The 27884-nt window shown below is 36.7% G+C and overlaps 5 protein-coding genes and 1 long non-coding RNA gene across 6 annotated transcripts; 2 read left to right on the forward strand and 4 right to left on the reverse strand.

Annotated features, from left to right (window-relative positions):
- Positions 1–336: 336 nt before the first annotated feature.
- LOC145212385 (prostaglandin reductase 1-like) lies at positions 337–5077 on the reverse strand. The gene is made up of 9 exons (XM_080080490.1): positions 4928–5077; positions 4624–4669; positions 4502–4552; positions 4267–4437; positions 3873–3990; positions 3457–3612; positions 1764–1869; positions 883–1001; positions 337–663 (listed from the first exon to the last, which is right to left on the reverse strand). The coding sequence occupies exons 1-9, from the start codon at positions 5034–5036 to the stop codon at positions 553–555; spliced, it is 987 nt and encodes a 328-aa protein (XP_079936616.1). The 5' UTR covers positions 5037–5077; the 3' UTR covers positions 337–552.
- Positions 5078–6571: 1494 nt separating this feature from the next.
- LOC145213026 (O-acyltransferase like protein-like) lies at positions 6572–10201 on the reverse strand. The gene is made up of 9 exons (XM_080081271.1): positions 10039–10201; positions 9755–9913; positions 9401–9590; positions 8896–9064; positions 8554–8633; positions 8348–8473; positions 7830–8020; positions 7301–7513; positions 6572–7139 (listed from the first exon to the last, which is right to left on the reverse strand). The coding sequence occupies exons 2-9, from the start codon at positions 9858–9860 to the stop codon at positions 6823–6825; spliced, it is 1392 nt and encodes a 463-aa protein (XP_079937397.1). The 5' UTR covers positions 9861–9913; positions 10039–10201; the 3' UTR covers positions 6572–6822.
- A 292-nt stretch (positions 10202–10493) lies between these two features.
- Positions 10494–12508, reverse strand: LOC145212387 (uncharacterized). Its single transcript, XM_080080492.1, has 3 exons — positions 12251–12508; positions 11772–11902; positions 10494–10914 (listed from the first exon to the last, which is right to left on the reverse strand). The coding sequence occupies exons 1-3, from the start codon at positions 12496–12498 to the stop codon at positions 10742–10744; spliced, it is 552 nt and encodes a 183-aa protein (XP_079936618.1). The 5' UTR covers positions 12499–12508; the 3' UTR covers positions 10494–10741.
- A 1396-nt stretch (positions 12509–13904) lies between these two features.
- Positions 13905–19668, forward strand: LOC145213027 (O-acyltransferase like protein-like). The gene is made up of 14 exons (XM_080081272.1): positions 13905–14080; positions 14236–14366; positions 14696–14838; positions 14894–15072; positions 15376–15494; positions 15611–15769; positions 16058–16247; positions 16310–16478; positions 16712–16791; positions 16970–17095; positions 17441–17609; positions 17833–18022; positions 18180–18338; positions 18644–19668. Exons 1-14 carry the CDS (start codon positions 13905–13907, stop codon positions 18925–18927), a joined length of 2274 nt encoding a protein of 757 aa, XP_079937398.1. The 3' UTR covers positions 18928–19668.
- A 138-nt stretch (positions 19669–19806) lies between these two features.
- On the reverse strand, positions 19807–22350 carry LOC145214975 (uncharacterized). Its single transcript, XR_013857166.1, has 3 exons — positions 22218–22350; positions 22056–22159; positions 19807–20016 (listed from the first exon to the last, which is right to left on the reverse strand). It is a non-coding gene; the product is annotated as an uncharacterized LOC145214975 (long non-coding RNA).
- Positions 22351–23566: 1216 nt separating this feature from the next.
- LOC145213028 (nose resistant to fluoxetine protein 6-like) lies at positions 23567–27552 on the forward strand. The gene is made up of 9 exons (XM_080081273.1): positions 23567–23714; positions 24186–24375; positions 24453–24621; positions 24915–24994; positions 25322–25447; positions 26156–26324; positions 26491–26680; positions 26987–27145; positions 27269–27552. The coding sequence occupies exons 1-9, from the start codon at positions 23609–23611 to the stop codon at positions 27550–27552; spliced, it is 1473 nt and encodes a 490-aa protein (XP_079937399.1). The 5' UTR covers positions 23567–23608.
- Positions 27553–27884: the final 332 nt, after the last annotated feature.

The raw sequence follows: 27884 nt of genomic DNA on the forward strand, positions 1-27884 counted from the left end.
GTTTGTTAACTAAGGACCATTGCCGTGCAAATACCTACCGACGTTATATTACTACAAGGTACAGCTTTAATCAACTGATCCTTTGAGATACAGTCGACGATCTTTACTATGGTGCATAACCTACGGTACACCTAAATTTACCCACGTATGTAGCCTACGGTATGGTAAAACAGACTACGAGTACCTATTATTCACCCTTGTCTCCATAGTCCCTAGCCCTATGTGTGTCAAGTTTTATGTAGTAAAGTTTGGTCTATGTGAGTTATATTAGCTCTACCGATTGATCTAGCCGCAGGTTTTTTTGTCGATTTTTTTCTTCAGTTGATGACTAGTAGATCTGAAAACTCATTAGAGCAAGTTTATTGCATCAAGATAGTTGAAGTTCAAATATAGTTCAGTAATGCGACAAGTTTTGACTGGGTTGCTAAAGTCATGCAACTGAACAAAGACTCAGTTTGATGTTATATAAGCAAACTGAATTATTCAGTAAATAATAAAACAAGATTTTTGTACCAATTAGGGCTGTTTAAAATCACAAATCGGCCAGTTGTTTTACAACTTGACGACCGCTTTGCCAATGTTTTCTCCTGTCAGCATTCCAATAAATGCCTTTGGAACATTTTCAAAACCTTCTGTGACGGTTTCTTGGATTTTGAGCTTTCCCTGGAAATAAACGGGGTTTATTTAAGCACAGAATTCTAGTTCAAATAAAACGGATGTTCAAATTACAATTTTGTGTTACAAACATCTTTTATCATTAAATCTCGTCGTTGGTTCAGAAAATACTTAAATTAAAATTAGCGCTTGAGACTTGAACAAAGAACTTAATTGATGTGTCTACTGATACGAAACGCACATGTTCTGGACTTATTTGTATTATACCTCTTGGATCCATTGCGCCATATCTTTTAGACCGGCTGGAAAGTCATCCCTGAACTGATTGACTATAAATCCCTGCATTGTTAGTCGCTTGAACACCATAGCGCCTTGGATCACGCTAGCTGCGAGCAAAATATGTTTGTTTTTTTAGTTTAAGTGCAATAGTACATTTACAAACCATTTACTTTATAGGAGGTAAGTAACACGGGCATACGCTTAAAAACATCCTGTCTTTGGATGCAGATAATACAGAAACTGTAGCTGTATAAGCTAAGCAATAAAAAGGCAGAGTTGGACAACTAGATACTTCTAGTTAACTAATTCGGCAAGTTAGAGCAAAATGACAGTAATTCTAATTCTGATCTGGTATAGAAATATCGAGTAAGCTCTGATTCTAATTCTAATCTAATTTACAGTTTTGCCAAAAACGCTAGTTTGTCCAACAACGTCATGTGATGCCAGTATGCGTTTCGCGTCCAAAGCGTACAAAACTATCCCAGCAAGGACAAACCACATCATTTATAAATGCTTTTCAAATATATTTGGTACAGTGACGAACAGCTGTTAGGCTAAGTACTACCTCAGTGTAAAACGTGGAAATCTCTGAGTTCAATTTTAAAATGAAGTTGGTTGGTTGGCTAATCTAGTTCTAGTTTAATTTATAGATTTTGAGTAAATAGTAATTATAATTCCAATCTAACTCGAAAAACCGAAAAAAAATATAAAACCGAAAAAAATCTAGTTGTCCAAGTCTGTACATAGGGTTGGGTCAGTGACATGAGATCTTACACGTATGATGGTAAACGCAATGCTGGCCAAAACAGATGAAATAAACAAGGATCTATAAGCACAATTTTCTACCGATGTGCTATATTTGTACTGACCTTTTGACACTTCTGTATCGTTGTAGGTGCTGATAGATCCACATACAGCAATTCGTCCATTCATATTCATTGCACCCAAAATATCGGAAGACAGTTGTCCGCCAACCTACACAAATTATGCCAGTTAGTCATTATAAAACATGTACATATGCACACAATATTTGTTCTTCAAAGACATGTGCTATACATAAACAGGCACATATTTGTAGAAACTTTAACCATTACATGCATTCATGGACTCTGTATTTTTGCAAATAATTGTTTCAGAATCCAAAATTTCAAACAATAGCAGCTACAGATCTACTGTTTTGCCACTAAGCTCAAAGCATGCGAAACTGTTGTTTTAAAATTAACTAGAAGGGTAGCTTAGCACATATTGCCCTTGCATATACGTACACTATAACCTATTTTAAAACATTAATATATTTCCTATGCTTTTTTATATTGGGTCCCATACCATCCACTGTCTTTTATAACCCTAGTTTAGTGTTGTAAGATAAAACGCAGTGATCGGGACTGGGCTTAAATATTAATACTATATAGAGTACAAACTATATCAATTTAGATTCACCCCAGGTATTGTTTGAAGTATATATATATGTCCTATTTAACGTTCTTTTTCAAAGAAACGAAGAAGTAAGTAGTGGCATAATGGGGTAAAACAAAAAATGAATAGCAAATTCTACAAGCTGTCCAATTTTCATTCAATTCGAACATTGTGAAAAGGGTTACACATTTTAGAGATTAGTTGGTTAAGTTATGGTGCTACAGGGCAAAACATAACATTTGAGGACTTAGTATGTTTAATAAACTTTGCAAAATGTTGGGGCTACAGGGTTGAACACCAAATCTATAAATGGCATACTCTATAAGCTATCCAAATTTCAGCCAATTTTGACACTGTTTACAAACTCACCCATTTTAGGGGGTAGCAGGGTAAATACTAGGGTTATTTGGACAAACAAAGTGGGATGCACATCTACATAGCATTATCTACCATCTGTATAAGTTTCAGCCACATCCATCAAACACTTGATGGAAAAACGAGTCGGACAAACTTTGGGAAGAAAATAACCCATTTTAGGGTGCTAGCGGGGTAAATACTGGGGTTATCAACAAAAACAAAGTGGGATGGACATCTACATAACTATATCTACCATCTGTGTAAATTTCAGCCAAATCCATCAAACATTTGATGGAAAAACGAGTCGGACAAACTTTGGGGAGAAGAAAAATGAAAGAAAAAAAAAAGAAAAAAAATCGAAAAAAAAAACAAAAAACAATTTGAGTAAAATCAATATGTGTCCCCTTCAGGGAAGGGGACCCATAATAAGCTACATCAGGGGTCGGCAACCTTTTTTCTACTGCGGACCGGTTTTGAAACTGAAATTTTATCGCGGACCGGTCTTCAAACAACTACAAATATCTAGCAATGAAAACACATATATTAGTTTATCCTCCCCGGAATATATGGGCAAAATGTTTAGAGCATTTAACCTGAAAAATTATACGGCACGGTAACGAACTCGTCGCGGACCGGCGGTTGCCGACCAATAAGCTACATGACGCAGACTAAATTTGAGATTTAAATTTCAAAATTCAAAATTGCGTGCATTCCTAACTGTATAGTTCAAAGTCCAGTTGGTTTTGGGTGTGCCTTTACAGTGTGAGAACCATAGTTATATTTACTTACATTATCAAAGAAACAGTCGATTCCGTCTGGCGCGACTTTTGCAATCTCATCCTTCCATGACTTGGCAGTTTTGTAATTGAACACTGCGTCGAAGCCGATCGACTTGGCAAACTCGATTTTCTTGTCGGAACCGCAACATCCTACAACTTTACAACCCTGTATAGCAATATTAACGTGAATACAGTTTTTTTATCCAATGCAGTCAAAGTATAAACGTTAAATTTGCAAGTTTATATGCATCTGAGTATTAGGCCTAGTTTAGGGGCACCGACATGATGTAAATAAAACAAGGCCAAAATTAATATTTAACAGTTCTCCAACTATTGCAGATCTTTTAACGCACTGCTCAATATTAGATATCGCCACTATTTCGCTTTTGAGCTAATGGAAAACATTAATTTCTTCGTGGATTTTACCTTGATTTTCGCTATTTGTCCAACGATACTGCCAACTGCTCCTGCACATCCATTTATCATTACAGTTTCGCCCGGTTTGGGCTTACAGATATTCAGAAAACCAGTGTACGCTGTTAATCTGCAAACAACGACGTTTTGTCGAACACCAAACCTTTTACATCTAGTTGCGGATATGTTTGGTTATAAGTTGGTGTGATTTCAACTTAACCAAACCTGCAAGCTTATTAACAAATATGTGGCTCTTCCAACAGTTTTTATCATTACAAAGCGACGTTTAGACGTCATATACAAGTATACATGACACCATCATCAGTGTAATGACATAAAACCTGCTATATATAGCGTATCGTTGCTTATGCAATTTTAACATTTGCCTATGTGCGTATTTACTTACCCTGGCATACCGAGTGCCCCCACGGTAGCAGTCAGTGGCACTTTATCTGACAATAGTTCGTCCACTTTATACCAGATTGTATCACCTTTGCTCTTGCGAACAGTTTGCCAGCCCCCAGTTTGCAAAACCAAACTGCCGACCGGATACTTCTTGCATTTGCTTTTCAAAACTCTGGAAGTAATTAAACAAGTATATAAACACATTTTTTTAATAGCAGTTAAAGTATGTAAGTTACTTTGCAGTCTGGAAACCGATGATTGGATCTGTTACCGGTACATTGTACGCCCTGAAACACACAGTAGTTATACTCGTATTTGAACACCTTAAACTACAGTCGGTACAAAACCATTTTTTTACCTGATGAAAGGATCAACGCTTATCACAACAGCCTCGGTCATAATTTCTGTAAAAACAAAAAATACGTCAGTTGCCGACCTAAGCAAAATCGGTCGGATATGTTTCGAAAATCAAAAATGTTTACCTACAAGCATATTCAGACTGTTTTAATTCCAGTCCTAACATGTTATCTATCACTTTAGGTCTTGTAAACTAATTTTACCCATATAAGACATAACGTTATAATACAAAAGAAGGCTACTTGTTTACTGGAGTAAACCAAAGCAAACAAAAGATAAAAAAGGTAAAACGAATGATTGCAAACCGTCATCTTGGAGTTCTTCGTCTACTTCTTGTTCAACAATTTTGAAGTCGGACAGTTTTGGAAGTCCTTTAAACTCCTGAGATTTGTAATAAACTCTAGATTTTACCATTTTGACGAAACTGGGTATCTCTCTGAAAAACAATGCAACATTGTAGAATAATACAGCTCTAAAACCTTTTCAGAAGAACCTATATATGATCTACTGGCCTAATGTCCTTAAAACTGAATGCTCATGGTATTTAAGTCTTTCCAGTTTGTTGCATTTCGACCTGTACATAAACCAAACGTTTTGCACTTTTTGCACATTTCTATCTGAAGTTCAAACCAAAAGCGTCAAACGCCATAAAACGTTCAACAAAGGCATTAAACCTATGACAATCGAGACAAATCTTTCTGTTTGGGCATTCCACCCGACTAAAGCCATGCGCACGAAAGTCTGACAAGTCAAATATTTGCTAGTCAGGTAAACATTTAACGACAGACTTGCTGAGTCATTTACTACATTTTGGTCGCATTTACTTGGCTTGCTTTCTGCAATAATCACCAGTTAAACGTTTCAAACTTTAAGCAGCTGTTTTTTTACATTCAATTCACGTCGAACGTTAGTATCATACAACCTTTTGGATACAAAGCAACGAAGAACCGGACCTCAGGTGTGGCCAGTACTTGGTCAACAAAAAAGGCAACAAGTTGGTCATGCTTCGTTGCATTTTGGCCAATTTCTAACCTGTTGCAGAGAACAAAGTCCACCGTCTGCGCAAACGGACACGAGCATGCCATCGAATAACCACAAGTAGTACGGTTCGTGCTCAGGGCATATGCAAGTGACACTGCTTAACCTGACCGCAACGCTTGTGTTGATGACTGGTCGATGACACACCATTAAATTTCCACTTGCTTTGGTTAACTGTCGCTACTTCTTGCAAAATTTAACCGTCAGTTTTCTTATTGTGGTTGATCCACTCTCTTCTTTTCATTTACTCTCCGACGTTACGACTTATGACTGCAGCTGGGCACAGAAACAGTTTGTGGCGTAGCGGCACTGAAACAATCTTACTCCACGCAAGTCTCTAAAACACACAATTAGTTATCTTTTTGTTTTACCTTTGTTGACGAAATATGCTTGTCCTTGCAGTCAAAACCTTGCAGTCAAAAATCACTTTCAAAAACTGGTTACATGTTTATCCTGGCAGTGCATTAAATATCGAATGGAACCTACATACATTCCGCTTAAAATGGCCACGTAAGTCCAGCAAACGGTGTCCAAAAACGTGATTTCAATTGGTGTATCCTGTTGGAAGGGAAGGCCGACAATCTCCTACCTAACGGCACACCCACATTTCACTAAGTTTCGATGGATGGCGCAAAGAGCATATGCCACAGTATATCTCCAAAAATGCTGACAGATAGGACTATTAGGGTTGGGGTAAGGCATTACGAATTAAACAAAACAAATTTTAAAATTTGGTTACTAATGTAAAATTTTCTACTTTATAATTTAGATCTTTGCGTCACTTATCGAAATTGAAATTAACTTGGGTCTGCCATGGGGTATCGTGTTATAGCTATAGTACAGTGGTTCCCAAACTTTTTTAATTTTCTGTCATAATCGTCCCTTTGCTATTCTCACAAACACTCGCGATCCACTCTAAATATATTTATGAAACTAAGCAAATCAAATCAAAACACAATCTGTGGTTAACAACCAAAAGTTAATCCATTACTTGCAAAATTGTACCAAAACAACATACAGGATGAATTTAGTTTAGTTTCGTAAGATTGCTTTGTGTGGATAAAAGCAAAAAAACAATTGTACTCTATACCAGACCGAAGCGATTAATTTGAAAAAAAAACTAAGTTATTCTGTTCACAATACATTAAAACTAGACTTATGTTTATAATTCTGTCGTAGACTCAGTGTGATTCTCCACATACGAGTCATTCACGTATGTCGTGGGTATGGTCCCGCCATTTCTGTTCTCAGCAATTGTAATAGCATCCTGTATGTTGCTGTAATGTGGTGGTTTTTCTGTGCCATTCGATTGTAAGTTATCGTGTTTGTTCTCCTCCTGCACCATCTGCAAGTGAGCCGGGATCACTGCGGGTGGTTTGGGTTTTGCCCGGCCAAATAAAAGCCTCATTAAACTCATCATTGGCCACTCGATGAAAAGAGCCAACATAAACGCACAACCGAAGGTAATGACGAGTGAGCCTAAATACAAAAAATGTGGCAGTAGTTGTTAATGTTGGTAATACAATAAGCTTAGTCTACGCGAAACAAACAGGTACAAACATAGAATCTATGTCTTCAGTTATGAAAACAGTGCAAAAATCTTACACAATAAAATAAGAGTAAGAAGCCGTTATTCTCACCAATGTATATGTAAGCCACATTGATCGTGAGATAGTGAAGTGGTCCCTCTTGTGATCCGATGTACCAAAATACAACAAGCAGATGGACGAGGTAGGCACTGTATGTCAAGCGACTCAGAGGTGTAAATACCGACCAATCAAGAAATGATGTTATCGGACCTAGACCAGTGAAAAGTCGGTCACTTGTTATAAGACAACAGAAAAAAATGAAGTCTATGTTTTGGCTTGGTAGATTTCTTAACACGCTTTATATAAATGTAAAAAGAGAACAAAGCTAATTGTCGAATTTACCACCATATCCAGCGGTGCAGGCAATTACAACCCACGCAATACATAGACCCCACGTCGGCCGGGCGAAAGTTTCGTAAAAGGTCGAAAGCTCCCTGCTAAAAAACGTTGTGTCTTGAAAGGAGTCGAATGGTCCGTATAATATAGCACACGCTGCAGCTGCCGCAAGAAGCCAGCCCAATACCACAACCGCCTAAAATGTAAAGTCAATTTGAAGTGCTTTATATAATTGATTAAGTGCTGTACGAAGCTGAGCGTATAACCTTATGAATTCTGATTTTAAGCTTGCAATCATACAGTACAAATCCTGTCATCATTCCAATCATGTACACTGATATACGGCACCAAGGCATAGTGTAAGTATCATAATTGAACTTGTCGTGGTACGTGTAATCTCCACTCGTGTTATAATCAATAAGAAACCGGATATAACTGAGAAACAAAACTGTATGCAATTGTGGTATTTTAGATCAATTTTAAGAACGCAGTGTATAGTGGACTTCAGCACTCGGAAAAAAATTACACAGGGAATCCAGCTGCATTCATCCAGCTCACCAAGCCTACAGCATCGGCATAAAATTCTGATGAAAAGGCAATTTCTTTCAAAAATAGCCTAACATAATGTCGTCAAGAAAAATTACGACACTGTGGCCGAGTTTAAAGTCGGAAAAACTTTTAGTATTCCGCTACTTAAAGGGCCGATACCAGTAATAAATATACATTCATCCATTGCTTGAAAGGGTCAAGTATATGACCTACGGTGTCATTTGAAGGGAAATGCTCAATGTAATGGCAGACAAGTTGTTGAAGTAGGTCAAAAGGGCTGTAGTCAACATGCTGCAAACACAAACGCCCATCACGAGTGCAATTCCCAACATTTTCTTTCTAAACAAAAAAAGAGTAAATTGAAGCATAGTAGTATTTTTTAACGGGAAAGAGTACTTTATTGTCGTAAAAACCCTTACTTGTACAGCGCAAAGATGAAAATAGGCGACAAAAGATAAAACTGCATGTCGTTTGCGAGATACCAACCCCAACTAAAACACTGCAAAAAAACTGGATTTGTTAGTTACATAAAATAAACTTTGATCCAAAATATTACTGCGCAACAATCATTCTTTCCGTTAATTATTTTGGCTCAACAACATAAACCTATACAGTTAAAAAATAGATACATCTATACAGTTATATTAAGTTAATTATAGTAAGGCTTGACTCAACGTTGGAGTTTTACAAGCTTTAACATTGTGAAAAAATATCTAATATTACTCTAAAGATTGCCATTTTAAAATCTGTGTGTTTTGTACCATTCCAAGCACTGGGTAAAAGTTGTTGATATATAGCAAATTTGTGAACCAATCCTTGATGCACATGTCGTGGAAGGAATGAGCATTCTGTTGCCAGAAAGGACCAGCACCGACGTATTTGTACAAACCGATCGAGAAAAGTATGAGATAAGCATAAGTTGGTGTCAATCTGCAAATGTACACAATAGTTCAGTAATGTTTAGTATGTTAGTAGTCTGCATGATGTAGTATGTTAGTAGACTGCCTGGTTATGTTTTCTATCATAAAACCTAGAAAACTCGTTTTTCGTCTCGCACTACACTCTATTAACACAGTTCACGTGTATTTAACATCTGTACTGATTGTTGTATGTACACGGCAAGTGTCGATGGGTTATCAGAGTGAACTTTTAAAACACAGTTTTACTGAAGTACTCGCACTTTGTTGACAAAATAAGGTTATGGTCAATTTAAGTTGGTTGCCCTAACGACATACATTTGCATATTAATTTATCTTACAGGTTTACCTGAGATACCGCTGCAAATACATAAGAGGAACATTGAGGTTTCCCTTAGCCCTTTTCATTTGTTTTAGACCTAGGTAAGTAACCAAAAGACCGCTCAGTAGAAAGAAGGTGTCCACAGCGAAGAAACCGTTGGAAATAGCCATGATCGAAGCGTTGGCTTTGACGGTTCTTTCAGCATGCGATGCGTTATCTAAAGTAAGAAGGTTACTAGTGCACAACAAGGCAGTTAATTGAAGTACATGGCCGAAAATTGTTTAAAAAGGTAGACAGAATAGAGGAATAATATTCTGAAAAATGTAAGTTTATTTAAATTGATATCTATCTATTTTAGTATTTAAAAACAAATATGTTTACCCAATCCTAGTACCACGTAGTTGAATGTGTGAGCTAGAATAATCCAAGTGGTGCTAATGAAACGGATTCCATCAAGCACAGGAATACTTCCAGGCCTCTTTGTCATATCCAAGATTTGTTGTCCGTTTGAAATAATTGAAAAACAATGCAAGACTTTTCCTGAAAAGTTCGTAGCTCCATTATTTTTTCACCGCAGGGTTGGTCAGTTACCTTAAATTTCATGACTGGAAAACAGTTGCTTAAATGCTTAAGAAGTGAAAAAGCGCTTTTCGTGTTGTACCGACCTCCTGTCGAACGATTTTCATCATGTTGTTTGTTGACAACCTCCTTAACCGAAATCCTTTCCACACCATCAACAACAGTAGCGACGCCGACCAATAATACTAAAACAGAGCTAATTGCTCTGCAAATGAAATGCTATTTTATCCAGTTTTGTCCTTTTATTGGTGTTGGCTGAATGTGCAAAAAAGAACAATGTCTCCAAAATATACTAGCATACATTTTTTACTGCTGGCGGCTATGCTACTCAAAAAAATGTCTTAAAAGTCTTTTTATCATTCTGTAATTAACAAAAATCATTTTGATATGATAAAGCGTTGGTATTGTTTTATTTCTTGCCTAGTTTTACAGGCTTGTGACTCCAAAACATAATAATAATTTATCACCAGCACAAGCTTATAAAATAACAAGTCGTATTTTTTTATTTAACTGTATTTGGGAATAATTTACTTACATTCCAATTATATCGGTTGTTGAAAGATTGTAATGTGGAACTGGACATGTGACTTCAAGGAGTAGGGAAGAAGGATAAAGTTGGTTAAGAATCGATTGCACCGAGGTTTCGGAACAAATCAGTGGAAAACAAGATCCCAAGGTAATATCTATTGGATAGGCTCCTGGATACGGCTTATTACAAAGCACAACGGACATTGGTAAAGTTAGGTAAGTTGGGTCACATTTAGATTTATATGGTTTGTGTAAACTTATCTAGAATAAGATGAGAGCTCTCTCTCTTACCACGTAACGAAATCCCAAATACGAGTTGCACCATTTTCCACTTGCAGCTTCACCCACCGCCGACCAACATTCGTAGTAATGACCAGGCCATCTTACATTTGCCTCAAGTATCCCATTTTCGGGGGTTCCCCAGGAATCGAACACTGCAAAAGTGTTAAAATATCGTCATCAGCAATAAGAAAGCGTATTCGTTAAAAACAGCGTTCTCAACCTAAAATGACACAGTTTGCTGGAAAAAAGAAGAAGAAAGCAAGAAACTTGTACATGAACCACAAAAGTTTTTTTGCAGTATAACACGACTGATGCTCGTTTATTTTAACATTGGCTGCAGGGAGGTAGAAACGGGTTCATTGTACGTGTACGTATGTCGCACTTTTTCTACATACGGACGATATCGATAAGGTACATTCCATTTATTCGACGTAGATTTTACGTGATCAATGTCCAAATTTGCACAACATATCAAACAGGCCGTTTACACTTAGTGATTAAAATCTGGTTCGTTGTAATTTTGTCCAAAATTGGTGATGTAAAGTGCAGCTTTAACCCACTTTTAATACTTAAAATTTGGCTAACAATACGTTTAAACAAATAAATAAAAATACCTGTCTGAAGAAAACAGAACATTCAGTGCTACTTGGGGGAATTTCATTTGCTTTTACTGCTGACAAGACTGATTTTTTCGAGTGTGCGAAAGATAAAAGAAACTAACGAACAACAAAAAGTCGAAACTCGTGAGACAAAAACGTTTTTGCAGTGGCATATTGATTTCAAATTTCAAAACGGCTTTTGCTCCCAGTGTTTTTTATAAGTTAAAATATAAAAATAGTCGAAATGGCTCTTAGAGTGGTACAAGTTGGCGATCTCTAGTAAAAGGAAATGTAAAAATACGTCTGTCACCAATACCCGCCCAAATGCGTAATTTTTTTTCAAAATTTCGCGTAACAATTTCAATTGTTTCACTTTTAGATATTGCCAAAAACTAGAAACTTTTACATACTTTTTAAGGCATACAGTTGGTGTCGGAAAGTGTCATTTATCACTGATTCAAGTGCCACCGTACAATCCTGTAAGTTGGTAAGTTCCTCAAGTGTACTTGTGTTATTTTCCTCATTTGCTTTAAAAAGTGCCCTGTTGTGACAAACACTACATGGTGATATTTGTAAATAATAAAATACACGTAAAACTATAGCATTTGGAATTTACGGTCGTCGCGATGCAAGATTAATGTGTCTTTCATTTCAAAGTTTGAGCCGATAACGGTTTTTTAACCACAGTGTTATAAATAAACGTCTCTTATTAATTTGCCCTTGCACAGTTGATATGACGGCAGCGCGTCAGAAAGTGTACACAAGAAATAAATACCTTCAGGAGGTTTACAAAGCTTTTAAAATCCAACCAAATTAGACTTTTTTTGTGTTTTTAGGGCTAGACGTTTTCTTAGTTCAACAAAGGTTTAAAGTTTTAGAAAAAACTAACTTTTGAAATAAGACTAGAAACTCGTTGAGTCCTGTCCTCAAAGGTGTTGGAATATTTGCGACGGTTTCGTAGAACAGATTCATGTTCTCTCTTTGCAACTTGATCAATTCCTCTTGGTTTTGATTCAATGTTTCCACATCTCTGAAAAGTTTCAAGTGAGCTGGCGGAACATCAAACCCGTTGATTGTCTCGAACCCTTGTCCCGTAGCCAAGAAAAAAACAAGCCAAAGCAAAAATTTCCAATCCATTATCACCACAACCAAACTAGACCAGCTGCCAAGTTTAAAAAAACATTAAACATTGTTATGCACTAAAATATTTTTGTACCAACAAGGTCTCGTTCAAATATGCACAAATATTAATTGATGACGTCGCATTTCCATAATTGTATGCGAGCAAACTATAAGCGCACAATTCCCCACACTGCTCAACCAACTGCGCAATCTGTTACGCAACTGACTAAACTTTCGTCGTCAAGTGACAATTAATGAACTTTGTTCCATGTTTAAGGAGAAACGGTTTTCGTTAGTTTGTATTCTGCAAACATTTTTGTGTCAAATTATAAACGAAAGCTTACCTTTACCCTACTTGTTCCTAACGCAAACAATTGAAGGGAATGTTGCTCTGGATTGTGAAACAAGTATTTAACAAGTCAACAAGATATTGTGTCACCTTTAATTTGTTTTGTGACGGTTGATCTAAATTAAGCAAGCATATGTAATTAATCGACATTTTGACCATTGAACATTCGGTAGACAGTTTATTTACTAGTGAGGAATATCGTCCTAAAGTCTAAACATGAAAAGAATCTATTGAACCTTAATATTTGTCTTTAAACATATGTTTGTGTACAAAAATCAAAAAGCATCATTTCTTGTGAACACAACAAGGTTTAGGGGAATGCAAAAATACGTTTGTCAGCAATGCCCGCCCAAATACGTGACAATGTTGTTACACTGCTGTACTTTTGCGATAATAGCAGATGATAAGGATTAGGTCACCTGACGCCTTTACTGCAGTAACGTCACAAATTAAAACCGCACCTAATGAGTTTACGAAGCAACCAAACAACAACCTTTAAACTAATATTTGTTGTTAATCATGAGATCAGCGGAGCAGAGTACGAGTGGTCGACATACGATCACTTAGTTCAGCGCAACTTGGGTGACGAAATCGAATTGGGGTTTGTAATAAAGTTTAGCATTGTATGTTTAACAATAGGGGTTGTAGAGTGAATTTAACGTCTAATTGTTTAAATTTTTTTTCAAACAAAGTTGCAAAAGCAAACTTTTGTTAACCTTTTTATAAATCCCTGCAGTCGTATAAATAAATTTTGCTCTATTAAAGTGAAGTGACTTGTAGATTTAAAAGATTTTAAAGTAAGGATTAAATTAGAAATATAACAATTAAAATACTTCTTGTACCGTGAGGGAAATACCCGAAAAAGATGCTGTTTAATATTCTCCTGAAAACCAAACACAGTGTATATTTGATTTATTCAGGTTACGACGAGTTCTAGTGCAAAGTAAAATACATTCATACAGTTATAATAGTGGTAATTGCAAAGATCATGAGGAGATCATCTTTAATCTTGTCGCTGTTCATGTGTTTTGTTGCAATATGTTCTGGTGAGAAAAAGATTATGCACGGTAGAATGTCAGCACCAAAAACAGAGAGGGAAATCATTTTGGAAAACATCCTGTATAAAACAAATTCAGAGTTAAACTACGAAGATTTGTCTAAAGATCGTTTGCTGAAAGTGAGAAGTTTTTTAAAGGAGACGGAATCACCAGGAAGGGATTTTGATCAATTCCTCGAAGCGCTAAAACGGTAGGCAAGCATACAGTAGAAGCAAACATATTGCTATTAGGTTTTGTGGTGTAACAGAAGAAAGTACTGACCTAAACCAATTTACTGCACCGTGATATGAAACAAAATTCGAAAACAATACTGAGCTTAAAGTTATTTTCTGCAAATCCACACAGAGCCACGATCGCGGTTCAATCCAAAGCGATCAGAAAATATGAAAGAGCGACCGAAAACCTCAATCAATGCATGCAAGCAATTGATCTTGTCACTGAAGATGCACAGAATCTTCAACTTTATGCCTTAAAAAGTAAGTTTCTATTTTGTGGAACTTATCACGTGTTGCAGAATTACAACACGACTTTTACATCTTTAATATCTGCGGCAGCCCCATAATCCAAAATATATTAACTTGTCGTTATTGATATAATTTTTAAATTCCACAATTTACATGTTACACACATGTTTTGGAAAAGAAGAAACCTTTTTTTTGTTTATACGTTTTGGCAAATCTCTTTGATGCTTTCAAAACAGATGTTTGTCGACAGCATGTTGTTATTTTGTAAACCTTCTTTAATTGCCCCACTTACTTTTCAACTAAGTGTTCACAAACTTATGTCGTTATTTAAAATGTTTTAGTGTTTGATTCTTGGGCGGTTCCTGAAAGTGGAATCTTGGAGGGCAATGTGCGATGGACGGGACATTTCAAAGAATGTCGAACAGCTATAAACCAAACAATCCAGGGTAGATGGTGCATCAGCTATTTCGGCTTCAGATACGAGGTATACTTAAGATTCAATTAAAAAAGTGAATAAGGCTCATATTGCACGCTTTCAGCCGATGCCACAAGGTTATCCGATTGACATCACTTTAGCCTCCTGTTTTCCTGACATTTGCTCGGAGGAATCAATCCAAATAATTCTTGAGCAGTTTTACAACGAATCTCCTTTTCTTCAGCACGTAATGTGTCCACCAACTAAACGGGAGCCGCTTACGGCAGCTTCCATAACTGGCATGTAAGTCAATGTACGTGCTTGCTAGTGACATTGTACGAGTATATTTAGCGGTCCAAACTCTTTTTTGCCAAGTTGTAATAACCAATCAGTACTTTGTCGTGAAACGTTCACAATATCAGTGGAGTATTTAAAAGCACATAGATTTTGAAGGGCAAAAGCAATTTCCACCTTCCTGGCTACTTATTTTTCTAGATTCTAGAACCATGTAAATGTTGAGGCAAAACACCACAGTCGCCTACCAAACATAATTATTTTCAAATCAAAGGTGTACGTAAATAAAGTTATGATTTTCTTTCGTTTTAGTGCTTTTGCAGCGTTTTTTCTCTACTTGGTCGCGATGGGCACCGCCATTGATGTTGTTCTGAGAGCGAAAAAGAAGTCAGTTTCCGACGTGGCAGAAGAAAAGCCAACAGCAATTGGAGGTAAGTTGTGAACACCATTGATCATTGGATCATTGGCTTTAACTCACTTGATTTTGCCTACACTTTGAAAACGATAACAGTTTGCTCAACTGGTTTGATGGTGGTTCTTGTTTCAGTGCAAATCATGTTATGCTTCTCGGTTGTTTCAAATGGCGAAAAAATTCTCGACATGACCAAGCGTCCAGGAACAATCCCATCGTTGGATGGAATCCGTGTCTTCAGCATGACCTGGGTAGTACTGGGACACTCATACACTTTATCTATCATGGTTCTTGGTAAGTGCATCCTCTACTATTGTTTTGCACATACTGTATATAAGTATGGCGGCAATATCTGCATCGATAACTTAAAATACAACAGTTTCCGCTTTACATCGCTACTTAGTTTTAGGTTGGGTTTAATAGTCGAAACCAGAAATTTAATGTATTTGTTCTTGGGGTTTGGTAAATACTCAAACAAACGGGTTGAGTATGTTCGTTCGATTCGTTTATGATTGGATAAATGCCTGAACAAACTAGGTTATGTTTAATATCAACAACGTTAAAAGGCGCCTATGTTTTCAGACAACACATCGGAAGTTGGAAGACTTATCAAAAGCAATGCTGCAATGATGTCAATCATTAGTGGACATTACTCTGTTGACACCTTCTTTTTCCTCAGTGGCCTACTGGTTGCATACCTCGGAATAAAACATCTGAATAAGACGAAGGGAAAAATCAATGTACCGCTAATGTACTTACAACGTTATCTAAGGTAAAAGCCATACTTCGTTTGGCTATTTACTAGTTCAGAACTAAAGCTATTTTTTGTATCAGATTGACTCCTGCTTATGCTTTTGCCATTCTATTTTCTGTCGGTTTGTATCGTTATTGTGGTTCCGGTCCATACTGGACAGAAGTGGCTGACAGAGTTCGTGATCAATGTATCAACGTTTGGTGGACAAATCTACTTTACATCAACAACTTTTACCCAGCAATAAACTATGTAAGTACTGTATACGTCAGTAATACATTCTTTCGTACTTTGCAACGCTCAGCAAAAATAACGATTACAACTCGTGATATCGCAAATGTATGTCATTGATTATATCCCTTACTTGAATGTAAATACTAAAGATCGTGGTTTGTATACGTATGTTGAAAATATTGAGAAACAGCTCTTGGGTTACACTTAGTTAGACTTTGATTTACATTTTGTTACATTAAGTCGTTTTACAGTGTTATGGCATCGGATGGTACCTGGCAAACGACATGCAGTTCTACATTCTTTCGCCGATCTTTCTCTTCGCCTTCTACAGGTAATCAGTCTTTTGACGATACCCACGAATACAAACATAAAACGTTTTTGCCTTCCCTTGAAATGTTCTATTTGTTGTCTTGATGGTTGGAAAGTCAAACGAAACCACATACTTTGAACGATTTTGTGCAGACTTGCGCCAAAACTAACGGCATGTTTTGCAACGAATGATATTGCAGGTCAAAGATAGCAGGCAGTTTGATGATTGGATTCGTCTGTATCGGATCAATGTTAACAACAGGACTTCTCACTTACTTTGGCGAACTTCAGCCGATCCCGATTGTGTTTTCCCTCCAGTCTTCTGTGTAAGTTTAGTAGCCACCTTGTACAACTTGGCAAGTTATCCTAAAACCAGATACATAGAACTCGGGTCTGCTGAAATACATGTTTGAATTTCCGATTAAATTTAATTAGCAACAAGGATGTCCATGATAACTGTATGTAGTCCAATTGGAAGTTGCTGGAATGCTTAATTCAGAAAAAAAACTAGACCCGATGTAATAATTTTTACAACTTAATTCCTGCATTTTAACGCAAGCGTAGTTTCTCAAAAGGTAGGTACTTAAATCCAATATTACTTTACTTTGGACAATGCCAGGAAGCGTTAGGTCAGGTAGCGTAAAAATCATTAGCATGTTTATCTCCTACAGTTTCTATCGTTTCTTTATCAACACAAGTGTTCCAATGGAGTTATCCTACTCTGATAAGTTTCAGCTGGATACCTACTCCACACCATGGTGTCGCATTTGTGTCTACATGATTGGAATGGCGACAGGTCTTCTTATCTATGAGAGAAAAGGGAAAATCAAAATGCATTGGGTATGGACAAGAAGCAATTTCTGTATGCTGCCTGTAAATCAAAACAAGGGTTGGGAATTGGTTTAAATCTATGTTTACAAAATATACGAATATAAATGCATCGTAACGTTCAGACAGGAAACCACGCAATCGATCAGTTCTGTCAGTTCGTTAAATAACCCACAGTGTTTAGTAGGTTACTATTTTACGACCCAAGTTGCAATCTTGCATTACATGTCTACAGGCAGTCGCGTTGATTGGTTGGATTTCAGCTGGGGCAGTTGCCTGTGCTATCGTATACAGTTTGTTTCCCCAAGTCCGTGATTTTGAAACTTTGAGTCCCAATCTCTCAACCTTCTTTGAAACTTTTGCACGACCTGTGTGGGCGCTGTGTTTAGTATGGCTGACTGTAGCATGCATAAGTGGATATGGTGGTAAGCATAGTTTAAGTTTTGAAATAATTTGAGTAATTGACCAGCATCTCATTTCATCTTAAAAAACGAATTTGGTATTGAGCTAAAGCTGTTACAAAAACTGCTTATACTTTAGTATATCGTCCATCTTTTTAACCACAACGTACTGTTTATTCAGGACCAATTGCAACATTCCTTGACTGGTCGGTGTTCAAACCACTTAGTCGTCTTACATACTCAGCTTATCTGACTCATTTTCTGATACTGACGTGGTATATGACAATCCAAGAAAAACCTTTTCATATCTCTAACGTTAATGTCGTCTATTACTTCTTTGGTAAGCGTTTATTTGTAGTTTATTCATTGTCTATTTCTTTCCTTGATTTAAAAATACAAAAGTGCAACAAATCAAATATGAATCCAAAATCTTTGAACAATAGCGGATGTCGCAAATGTGTTTTACATGCCTAAATTTTGTCAATGTCTGCAACTGTTTTGGGACACTATGTTGGGTATTACATTATAAGATTATTAAGAGATAATAAGATTCATTATTACATTATATAAGATTCAGTGCATGCACTGTTGTACCGATCCTTTATGTTAATATAAGTTGCATATAACCAATTGCATACATTTAAGGTACCCTGTTCCTTGCGTTTGGAAGTGGTTTCGTGTTGTCAATCTGCATAGAATGGCCGATGATGGGTCTAGTGAAACTGGCTTTTCCTGGCGCAAAGCCGAAACCCGTAAAACAGACGAGCAACGGCTATTCTCAACCGGAAGAAAAACCTGTCGTAAAAACTGACATAGCAAAAAGCAAACCTGAAATCGTTATTAACGGAAACAGAATTAAAAAACCTGAATTGCACATTAATGGCGGATTTGTTCCCGAAAAACAAGCGTTGGATCAAACAGCTCTGTAAAAAAAATGAAATTCATCTATTTGAATAAGGAATTCACAATGTCATTCAGGCGAAGTTCACATTTACAAGTTGTTGTTCAATTGATTAGTTTTGTTTCTTGACATTTTGTTCCCATATCAAATATTTAATGGTTTTAGTTGGCTGGTATATGAAACGATTATGGCAGTTGATAGAATATTTATATTATGTTTGAGTGTCCTGGTTATTATTTTCTAATTTCATAGTTGCCGAACTTTTATTGAAAACTTTAACCTTACAAGAAGCATTTCCCACACGGGTAACCTAGGGGCATTTGTCTGCTTTTTTAGTGTATTATCACGGTTTATTGCTTTTTGTTTGGTGATGCAATATTTACGTAACATGTAATTCCACTTTGTAAAAGGTGGCCAGCTGCTAAATCAACATTAGCTTGATGCTGCCAACTCGAACTGATATTTTGTTTGCCAATTGGTTCGCCATAAATGGAGAGACAGATTTATAAGGACTGTAGTGCAACTGTGTGCCTGCGTTTTGTCTCACCGAGCAAAATAAACTTAACCCAACTCAAGATGACAAGGTCACTATACGCCCCGATCTTCGTTTTGTAGAGGGTCAGAGCTCGCGTTTCGAGAACATTTTGCCGAATGCCGGTTGTTTTTTATCACCATTAAAAAAAAGAATAATATTACTTTTTACTTCACACTCTCTCTTCGCGTTTGAACGTTGGCCGATTAGCATGTTTGTGTATTTTTAGTCATATAACCTAAAACACAGGGTTTAGCTATTTTGAGTATTGCTTGCCTTTTTAAGGGCAAAGTATTGATTTTGCCCTGTTGATTAGAAGCTACAAAAATGGCTGATTATAATTTCATCAAACGTTTTAACTACGGTAATGTCACAAATTAAACCTAAGGGTTGTGAAGCACCAAAACAACGGCCTTTAAACTAATATTTTTTGTTATTCATCAGATAAGCAGAGAAGAGTACAAATCCCAGGAGCAAAGTTTGCGTAATGTAGGTCAAGAGAGATAAAGGATAAATAATAAGAAATGGTATCGTATGTTTGCTGTGTGTGGAAGGAATTGTTGCCAGCGATAAAAGCTTTCGAACCTGAAGAAGTGATAAATGGAAACAATTAAACACGGGAATACATGTTAACGGTTAATTTGTGTCAGAAAAACAAACTTTGGATCATATTATTTTCAGTTATAACACTTCAGTCAGAAGAAACATATTTTCACAACTCTTTTATTCTTTCAACCAGCTGATTCTTTTCAACTTTGCATAATTGCTATAAATAACAAGTTTGTTTATGGTGCAACCGTTTTGTCCAAGAACACTGAGAATATGTTAAAAATATTGTGAACTACCCCATATTTGCAAAACAAGCATTTATCAAACATCCAAAACCTAAAAAAAAATTTTTAAATGCTTTTTAATGTCATCTGATCTGTTTTTTTAATGTGATCTGATCTGTAATTTTAACAAAAACGTTTGTTCGTTTATTTGTTTTTGACATTTTCTGATGTTGTATTGGCTTCCTGGTACATGCCGCAATATTTATGCAACATTTAATTAAAAAGGTAAAAGGTGGCAAGCCGGTAAGCCAATATTAGCTTAAAGGTGATGTTATCAACTAATGATGGTGGAATTTGTTTGCCAATAGGTTTACCGAAAAAGGAGAAACAGACTGAAGGACAATGTGTTTTTGCGAAAAAAATGCGACAGGCGCTTTACGTGGAGTCTGTTACGTACCACTCGATTTGATACGTTGCTTGTGGATTTTATTAGGTTTGTAAATTTTGCACCATTGAAAACGTAATCATGTTTTGACACAAAAAATATTATGTTTGTTGTGCACAGAGTGTAACAAAAGAGTTCATGTCAAATTGACCATTTATAATGCTGCAATACTGGTAAAGGAAATGAACTGTTGATCCTACTGTAGAGCAAATACGGTTAACTGCTCTTTAAAACCCTCGCTGGAACCACACTTCCAATGCAATATTAGTTTAGGAACACTGTAACGATATGGCCGTTATAAAGCTTCCCTTATTTGGTGCACGAGCGAGTTTAAACTCTTCGCATGACCCGAAATGTGTGTTTACGATTTGTTTATCCATAAATGGCAGTTGATCGCAGCAAATAATGCGTAACGGTTTAGGTGCTGCCTTAGCATGTAATGTTGTCAAGAGAGCAAAGTTCGCACAAAAAATAAAGACATTTAACTATTAAACTTTAAACCAATGTTTACAGATAATCGAGTTACAAGCTGGGTAAAGCGCAAGCAGAGTACTTGGGATCACCATACTTAGGTCAAGGTACCAAAAACAAAAGTGGTTTCAAAACAAAAAGCTGGAATCGCGTAACTATTTGATAACTAGATAAAAAGCAAAATCGGCAGCATTTTTGACAAAAAGTGTTTTGTAGATCAGTGCACATAGGTAACTGCAGTGATTGTTCGCTATCATGAAAAGAGGTTTAGTCTTTACACTGATTATAAGTTTCGTGGCAATATGTTCGAGTGAGAAGAAAATTACATTAGGTGGAATCTCAGGACCAAAAACCGAGCATGAAATGATTTTGGAAAGTTTTTTGTACAAGACAAAACCAGAGTTAAACGACAAAGATCTGGCGAAAGATCGTTTGCTGAAAATAAGAAGTTTTTTAAACAAGGTCGAAACGCCGGAAAGAGATGTTGACAGCTTTCTCGCGTCGCTGAAACGGTAGGTAAACGTATACTGATAAGCTATGAAACTTAATTTTAGATTCGGTCTTAGATTAGCCTTCAAAAAGTGCTACAGAATCGAAAGCACAGTCTGCTGATTTGTCACATATAGGCTCGTATGCTTTCAATATTGAAAATCACAGCAAAGTGTAATTGGTCGTAAGCATTGTACTAAAACGAGAGGATTGTTCACAGAGCCACTGGTTTAGCACAATCAAAAGCAACAAGAAAATCAGAAAGGGCAACAGATAATCTCAATCAATGCATGCAAGCAATTAACCGTGTCATTGAGGATGCACAAAATCTGCAACTCTATGCTTTAAAAAGTAAGTTAAGGGTTTGATGTCACTTTGCTTGAGATGAAACAATAAACAAAATATATTATTTAGCATAAAACTGTAAAACCTTATGTCTTGTTTACCTTTTAAACCCTACGATTGATTTGTGGTGTTCAGTTGTTTTTGTCAACTTCATGCTACCATATCTGCGAAATTTCGGAATCATCTCACCTCTTTGGTTCAGTATCTATATTTGTATTCAATTTTAAATCTCGACATATCTTCTACATTAACATATATGTTACCTTCATCACCTTCGGTATACCTTCATGCACTGTCCCAATTTCCTAAAAAAACATGAAATCTGGTGCTTATTCCCATCAATAGAATGCGTAGTAATAAAGTAATGACATCAGTCTACAATCAGACTCCACATGCAACTTCACACAACTAACAGCAAATTTACAGTGTAAGCATTACAATACGAACTAACAACGTTACGCTCACGCTTTTTGCACTTATAATCGGGGCGAAACGTGCCAAAGGCAAGCAACCCTCAGGTTGTAGCAAAACCTGCAGTGGAACAGACTTGCTGCGATCCTGATAACGTTTCTAAAGTATGAGATATGTCACGTGGTTATCGACCTACGTGACTTTAATGATTTCAAAAGTTCCCCTTATCTGATGTGAAACAAGTTTAAGTGAATATTTAAAGTTTGTAACCTTTGGTTTTGGATACAAATAAATTTGGTTTCTCAACTTTTTAGTGTTTGATTCTTGGGCGGTGCCTGAAAGTGGAATCTTGGAGGGCAATGTGCGATGGACGGGACATTTTAAAGAATGTCGAACAGCTAGAAACCAAACAATCACGGGTAGATGGTGCATCAGCTATTTTGGCTTTAGATACGAGGTTAGCCTGTGCTCAATGTTACCTGATAGATCAAATTATGTAAAATTTTACACTTGATAAATGAAGTATAGTGTACAGTCTGACCGCAATTTTCTTCCCGACCTAATTCCGAAACATCACAAAGCAGTTTTAAAGACATCCCTTGATTTTTTAGCCGATACCACCAACTTATCCCATCGACATCACTTTAGCCTCCTGTTTTCCTGACGTTTGCTCGGAGGAATCAATCCAAACCATTCTTGAACAGTTTTACAACGAATCTCCTTTTCTTCAGCACGTAATGTGTCCACCAACAAAACGAGAGCCGCTTACGGACGCTTCCATAACTGCCATGTAGGTGATAGTGCTCGCTGGTGTTAGTTTACTAAATACCACGACACTTTCGGTGCTTTTAATAACATACAGATTTTAACCGCAAAGGTAACAACCGTTTAAAAACTTGTTGTGTGTTTAATTAATACCTACCCCAAATAGAACTATCATAATAAACGTGTATGATATTGATTTTAGTAATTGTAATCTAATTCTTAACAGAGCTATTGCGGCGTTGTTTCTGTACCTAGTCGCGATGGGAACTGCTATCGATGTTACACTGAGAGCAAAAAATAAATCCAATTCGGAAACCAAATCACAAAAACCTGCATCAATCGGAGGTCAATTGAGAATTAAGTTGTTTCAAAAACAGGTGTTTTATATGTGCCAAAATAAAGATAAAGTAGGTTTACTATTTTAGTGCAAATGATGTTATGCTTCTCGGCTGTTTCAAACGGGGAAAAGATTTTCGATATGACGAAGCATCCGGGAACAATACCGGTGTTGGATGGAATTCGAGTCTTCAGTATGACTTGGGTGGTTCTGGGACACGCATACAACGGTGCACTATACGGTCTCGGTGAGTGCAGTACATTTCTGTTTGGGTTAGGTATATTCCCGCCCCACATTTTTGATTAGGTATGTTATAATCACAAACCCGTGATCAAAAGAATGTTTAAAACAAGAACTATTTTTGAAATTCTTTTGTCAAGTATTTTTTGCACCGCAAATAAACAATGGGAATTTGAAATTTGCAATAATAGGTCAAATACTTAATCACGCTATCTATAGAGTTTTGTAAACGTTTAAATCGTTTAGAACAGTGATCGGCAACATTTTTCTGCACTGCGGGGCGGTTTGAAACTGAAATTTTTATTACGGATCGGCCTTTGAAAACCACAAATGTTCAGCACTGAAAACTAATTACAGTTATTACAACTTTGAACCTGCAGAAAGTTTTCTGCGCCTGGGTAACGAACCCCTGGCGGACCCGGTGGTTGCCGACCACTGGTTTAGAAATTCCAAGAAAAAGAACCACTGATTTGTTTAGAGAATGCTACGGAAGTTGGAAGGCTTATCAAAAGCAATGCAACAATGATGTCAGTCATAGGTGGGGTTTTTGCTGTTGATACTTTCTTTTTCCTCAGCGGTCTATTGGTTGCTTACCTCGGAATAAAACACCTAAATAAGACAAATGGGCGCATCAACGTACCGCTAATGTATTTGCAACGTTATCTCAGGTGAGAAATAATAATACTTTACTAGAAAAAAAAACATTTATTAAAGTATTAAGAACTAAATTTATTTCCTGAAACAGATTGACTCCTGCTTATGCCTTTGCCATTCTCTTTTGTATGAGTTTGTATCGTTATTGTGGCTCCGGTCCATACTGGACAGAAGTGGCCGATTCATTTCGAGAACAATGTATCAACATTTGGTGGACAAACCTGCTCTACATTAACAACTTTTACCCAGCTATTAACTACGTAAGTATATCAATATCTTACCTAATTTTACCTCACTGTGCTATGAAACAGAATCCAACGCTATATGTGCTGATGCTTTAGCAACAACTGTATATTGGTTAATATAAAATGTGATGGTTTGGTTTATAATATGGAAAACAATAGCAAATGTTCAAGAATTAAAAAAATGCTATTAACATATTTCTGCTGAGGTTATTGATAAGTGTCCATTTAACTACTTTACATATACTATTTAAATGTTACATTTCTCAATTTAGCCGTGTTTCAAGTTTTATATTATATTGTTGTTGCAGTGTTTTCCCGTGGCATGGTACCTGGCAAATGACATGCAGTTTTACATTCTGTCACCGATTTTTCTCTATGCATTCTACAGGTAATGCACAGGATCCTGCGACTAATTTGGCCTTTAAAAGGTTGTTGCTCGTAATTTGGCCTATAAAAGGATGTTGCCCGCAAATAAGTTTTTGTCTGCGGTCTCAATCAATCATTCAATTTTATTTTGTTTACAGCACCCATAAATGTGCATAATAATTCACAGAAAGAAAACAAGTCAAAGCGTTGCAAACAAAACGTTGATTTAATTTGCTTATTGCATAATGGTCAATAAGTGATAAATGATTTACACACCTGGCTTAAAGAAACGTCAAAAACTTAAATGATCTTTAAACAAAAAACTTATTGGCGACAAATACTATAACAGGTCAAAGATAGCAGGCAGTTTACTGATTGGATTTATCTGCTTTGGTTCCATGTTGACAAGTGGACTTCTCACCTACTTTAGCGAACTTCAACCGATTGCGGTCCTGTTTTCCCTCCAGGCATCTGTGTAAGTTTACTGTATACCCTATAACGTGACAATTAAGTATTTTGACCGCCGGGATATGATCATCTAACTCGGTATCACTTAATACAAAGTTTGTTACACATTTATAAATCGACGAAGTTTGCTTAAAATTAGTGATGCACCGAAGTTTCGGTTGGCCGAAACATTTCGGCCGAATACGCTGTTTTCCGATGTTTCGGTTTCGGCCCGAACTGTTTTGAAAATTCGGCCGAAACCGAACTTTTTGATTGTATGGAATTAATGCCCAAACTATCATTTTCACCAATACAAAACTTCATAATTAAACTATTTGTTGTATCTATAAAATGCGAGCCACGTTGTCTGCAATATATTGCAAGTTTAGTAAAGCTTCCGCATTGTGGAAGCGATTTCGATTTGTCATAATTGAGTTTACTCGCATCAACGACACAAGGTTCAGTTGAAAACATCCATAAGAACAAGATTTTAGGTTCGACCTCATTCGGCCGAAATTATTCGGCCTCGTGGCCGAATATTCGGTTTCGGCTCGAACCATTTTAGGTGGGTTCGGTGCATCACTACTTAAAATGACAGAATAAAACACATACATTGATCGTTTAGAAGTGTTTATCACATACTGACAATTATGTTTTTAACAATATATGGGTGTATTAAATCTCCACCGGGTCCAACACGTTGGGCTAAAAAATAAACACCTAAATTGCTTTACAGATTCTTTCGCTTCTTTATCAACACGAGTGTTCCAATGGAGTTATCCTACGCGGATAAATTTCAAACAGACACCTACACCACACCATGGTGTCGCATTTCCGTCTACATGATTGGAATGGCGACAGGTCTTCTTATCTATGAGAAAAAGAGAAAGATCAAAATGCATTGGGTATGTAGCCCTCCCCTGATAAATCCCATACGACCGGGTAAAAGCTTATTAAACCAAACCTGTGGTCGGATTTAAACCTGCGACAGAATATCTGTGTGGGTTCAAATGCAACTACTGGCAAGTGACACAAACCAACAAACAAATAGCAATCATGAGATGTTTACAGGCGGTCGCTTTGCTAGGTTGGATTGCGGCTGTGGGAACTGCGTGTGCAATTTTATACGGTTTGTTTCCACAAGTCCGTGATGTGTCTCTTTTAAGCCGCGACCTCTCAACCTTCTATGAAACGTTTGCAAGACCCATGTGGGCGCTCTGTGTGGCGTGGCTTACAGTAGCTTGCATAAGTGGATACGGTGGTAAGTAGTTACGGTGCTAAATCTGCTGGTTTATTTAAATGCAAACTGAAAAAAATGTTAAAACACTATACACAGATCGGATGGATCGTGCCTGCTACAACATATTCATAAAAAAGATAAAAATACACAGTTTTTTCTATGTTAGTTCTGATCCGTTAAAATACACAGAACTGTATAAATATGTTTTACGATTACAGACTTCGTTTTTAACCTAATCAATGTCAACATTCCATGCTTCTTGCTGCTATTGCAATGACTTACATATCGGTTAATTTTGTTTTTAAATAATATGTGTTGTTTGATCAGGACCAATAACAACATTCCTTGATTGGTCGGCTTTTAAACCACTCAGTCGCCTCACATATTCGGTTTTTCTGATTCACTTTCTTGTACTCACGGGATACTTAACAGTTCAAGAAAGACCTTTTCATCTCTCTCACGTCAATGTCGTTTTTTACTACCTAAGTAAGATATTTTTGTATATTATAAGCATATTTCTTTGCTAAACGTGATAACTACATACAGTTTAAAAACCCAAAATCAAACTGTTGGGCTTTTCGTTTTCAATCTAATGCATATACATTTTAGGTTCTCTGGCTATTTCCTTTGGTTGTGGTTTTGTGTTGTCAATCTGTATTGAATGGCCGATAATGGGTTTGATGAAACTGGCCTTTCCAGGCGCAAAACCGAAACCCGTAAAACAGACGAGCAATGTCTACTCACAGCAGGAAGAAAAAACGGCCATGCAAACTGACGTGGAAAAAAGCAAAGCAGAGGTTGTGGTTAATGGAAACGGTATTAAAACACATGAAGTCCATGATAACAGCGGATTTGAAGCTGAAAAACAAACCATGCAACATACAGCACTTTAAATTTCAACATTTATCTTTATTTGTCATTTAATAATTTATGTTAATTTCGACCATGTGAAATTCGTTTCCTCAAATATGTCTTGCTGTCTTACCAAATAGTAACTATCGACACACTTTTACCCGGTGTTATAAATTTTAAACTCATATTGTTTATTTATGGGCCGAAATTTTTTTAGGGGTAAAAATTCAAGCGATCCAAAAGGTTTTGATCGATTTAGTATACCTGCAACTAAAAAATCCCCTCTGCTTTCTACCAGCTTAAAGTGCTTACATATTTTTCATTGAAAAGCGTTTGTGAATAAAGAACCGGTTAACGGAAATTGTTATTAGCC

The sequence above is a fragment of the Phallusia mammillata genome, chromosome 2, assembly GCF_965637545.1.
Source record: "Phallusia mammillata chromosome 2, kaPhaMamm4.hap1.1, whole genome shotgun sequence".
NCBI classification, from domain to species: Eukaryota; Metazoa; Chordata; class Ascidiacea; order Phlebobranchia; family Ascidiidae; genus Phallusia; species Phallusia mammillata.

Excerpts from the sequence above, each read along its gene's own strand:
- LOC145213028 (XM_080081273.1), top strand. The coding sequence starts at position 23,609 with ATGACGAAGCATCCGGGAACAATACCGGTGTTGGATGGAATTCGAGTC. Across the intron at positions 23,715-24,185 it reads CGGTGCACTATACGGTCTCG|AGAATGCTACGGAAGTTGGA; the intron begins GTGAGTGCAGTA and ends TGATTTGTTTAG. Across the intron at positions 24,622-24,914 it reads TTTACCCAGCTATTAACTAC|TGTTTTCCCGTGGCATGGTA; the intron begins GTAAGTATATCA and ends TTGTTGTTGCAG.
- LOC145213026 (XM_080081271.1), bottom strand. The coding sequence starts at position 9,860 with ATGACAAAGAGGCCTGGAAGTATTCCTGTGCTTGATGGAATCCGTTTC. Across the intron at positions 9,065-9,400 it reads TATTTGCAGCGGTATCTCAG|ATTGACACCAACTTATGCTT; the intron begins GTAAACCTGTAA and ends GTACATTTGCAG. Across the intron at positions 8,474-8,553 it reads TTCATCTTTGCGCTGTACAA|AAAGAAAATGTTGGGAATTG; the intron begins GTAAGGGTTTTT and ends TTTTTTGTTTAG.
- LOC145212385 (XM_080080490.1), bottom strand. The coding sequence starts at position 5,036 with ATGGTAAAATCTAGAGTTTATTACAAATCTCAGGAGTTTAAAGGACTT. Across the intron at positions 3,613-3,872 it reads GACAAATAGCGAAAATCAAG|GGTTGTAAAGTTGTAGGATG; the intron begins GTAAAATCCACG and ends ATTGCTATACAG. Across the intron at positions 1,870-3,456 it reads TCGACTGTTTCTTTGATAAT|GTTGGCGGACAACTGTCTTC; the intron begins GTAAGTAAATAT and ends TAATTTGTGTAG.
- LOC145212387 (XM_080080492.1), bottom strand. The coding sequence starts at position 12,498 with ATGGATTGGAAATTTTTGCTTTGGCTTGTTTTTTTCTTGGCTACGGGA. Across the intron at positions 11,903-12,250 it reads TTTCTAGTCTTATTTCAAAA|GGCACTTTTTAAAGCAAATG; the intron begins GTTAGTTTTTTC and ends TTGTCACAACAG. Across the intron at positions 10,915-11,771 it reads CCAACTGTATGCCTTAAAAA|TGTTCGATTCCTGGGGAACC; the intron begins GTATGTAAAAGT and ends ACACTTTTGCAG.
- LOC145213027 (XM_080081272.1), top strand. The coding sequence starts at position 13,905 with ATGTCAGCACCAAAAACAGAGAGGGAAATCATTTTGGAAAACATCCTG. Across the intron at positions 15,073-15,375 it reads GCAGCTTCCATAACTGGCAT|TGCTTTTGCAGCGTTTTTTC; the intron begins GTAAGTCAATGT and ends CTTTCGTTTTAG. Across the intron at positions 18,023-18,179 it reads ATGCATAAGTGGATATGGTG|GACCAATTGCAACATTCCTT; the intron begins GTAAGCATAGTT and ends CTGTTTATTCAG.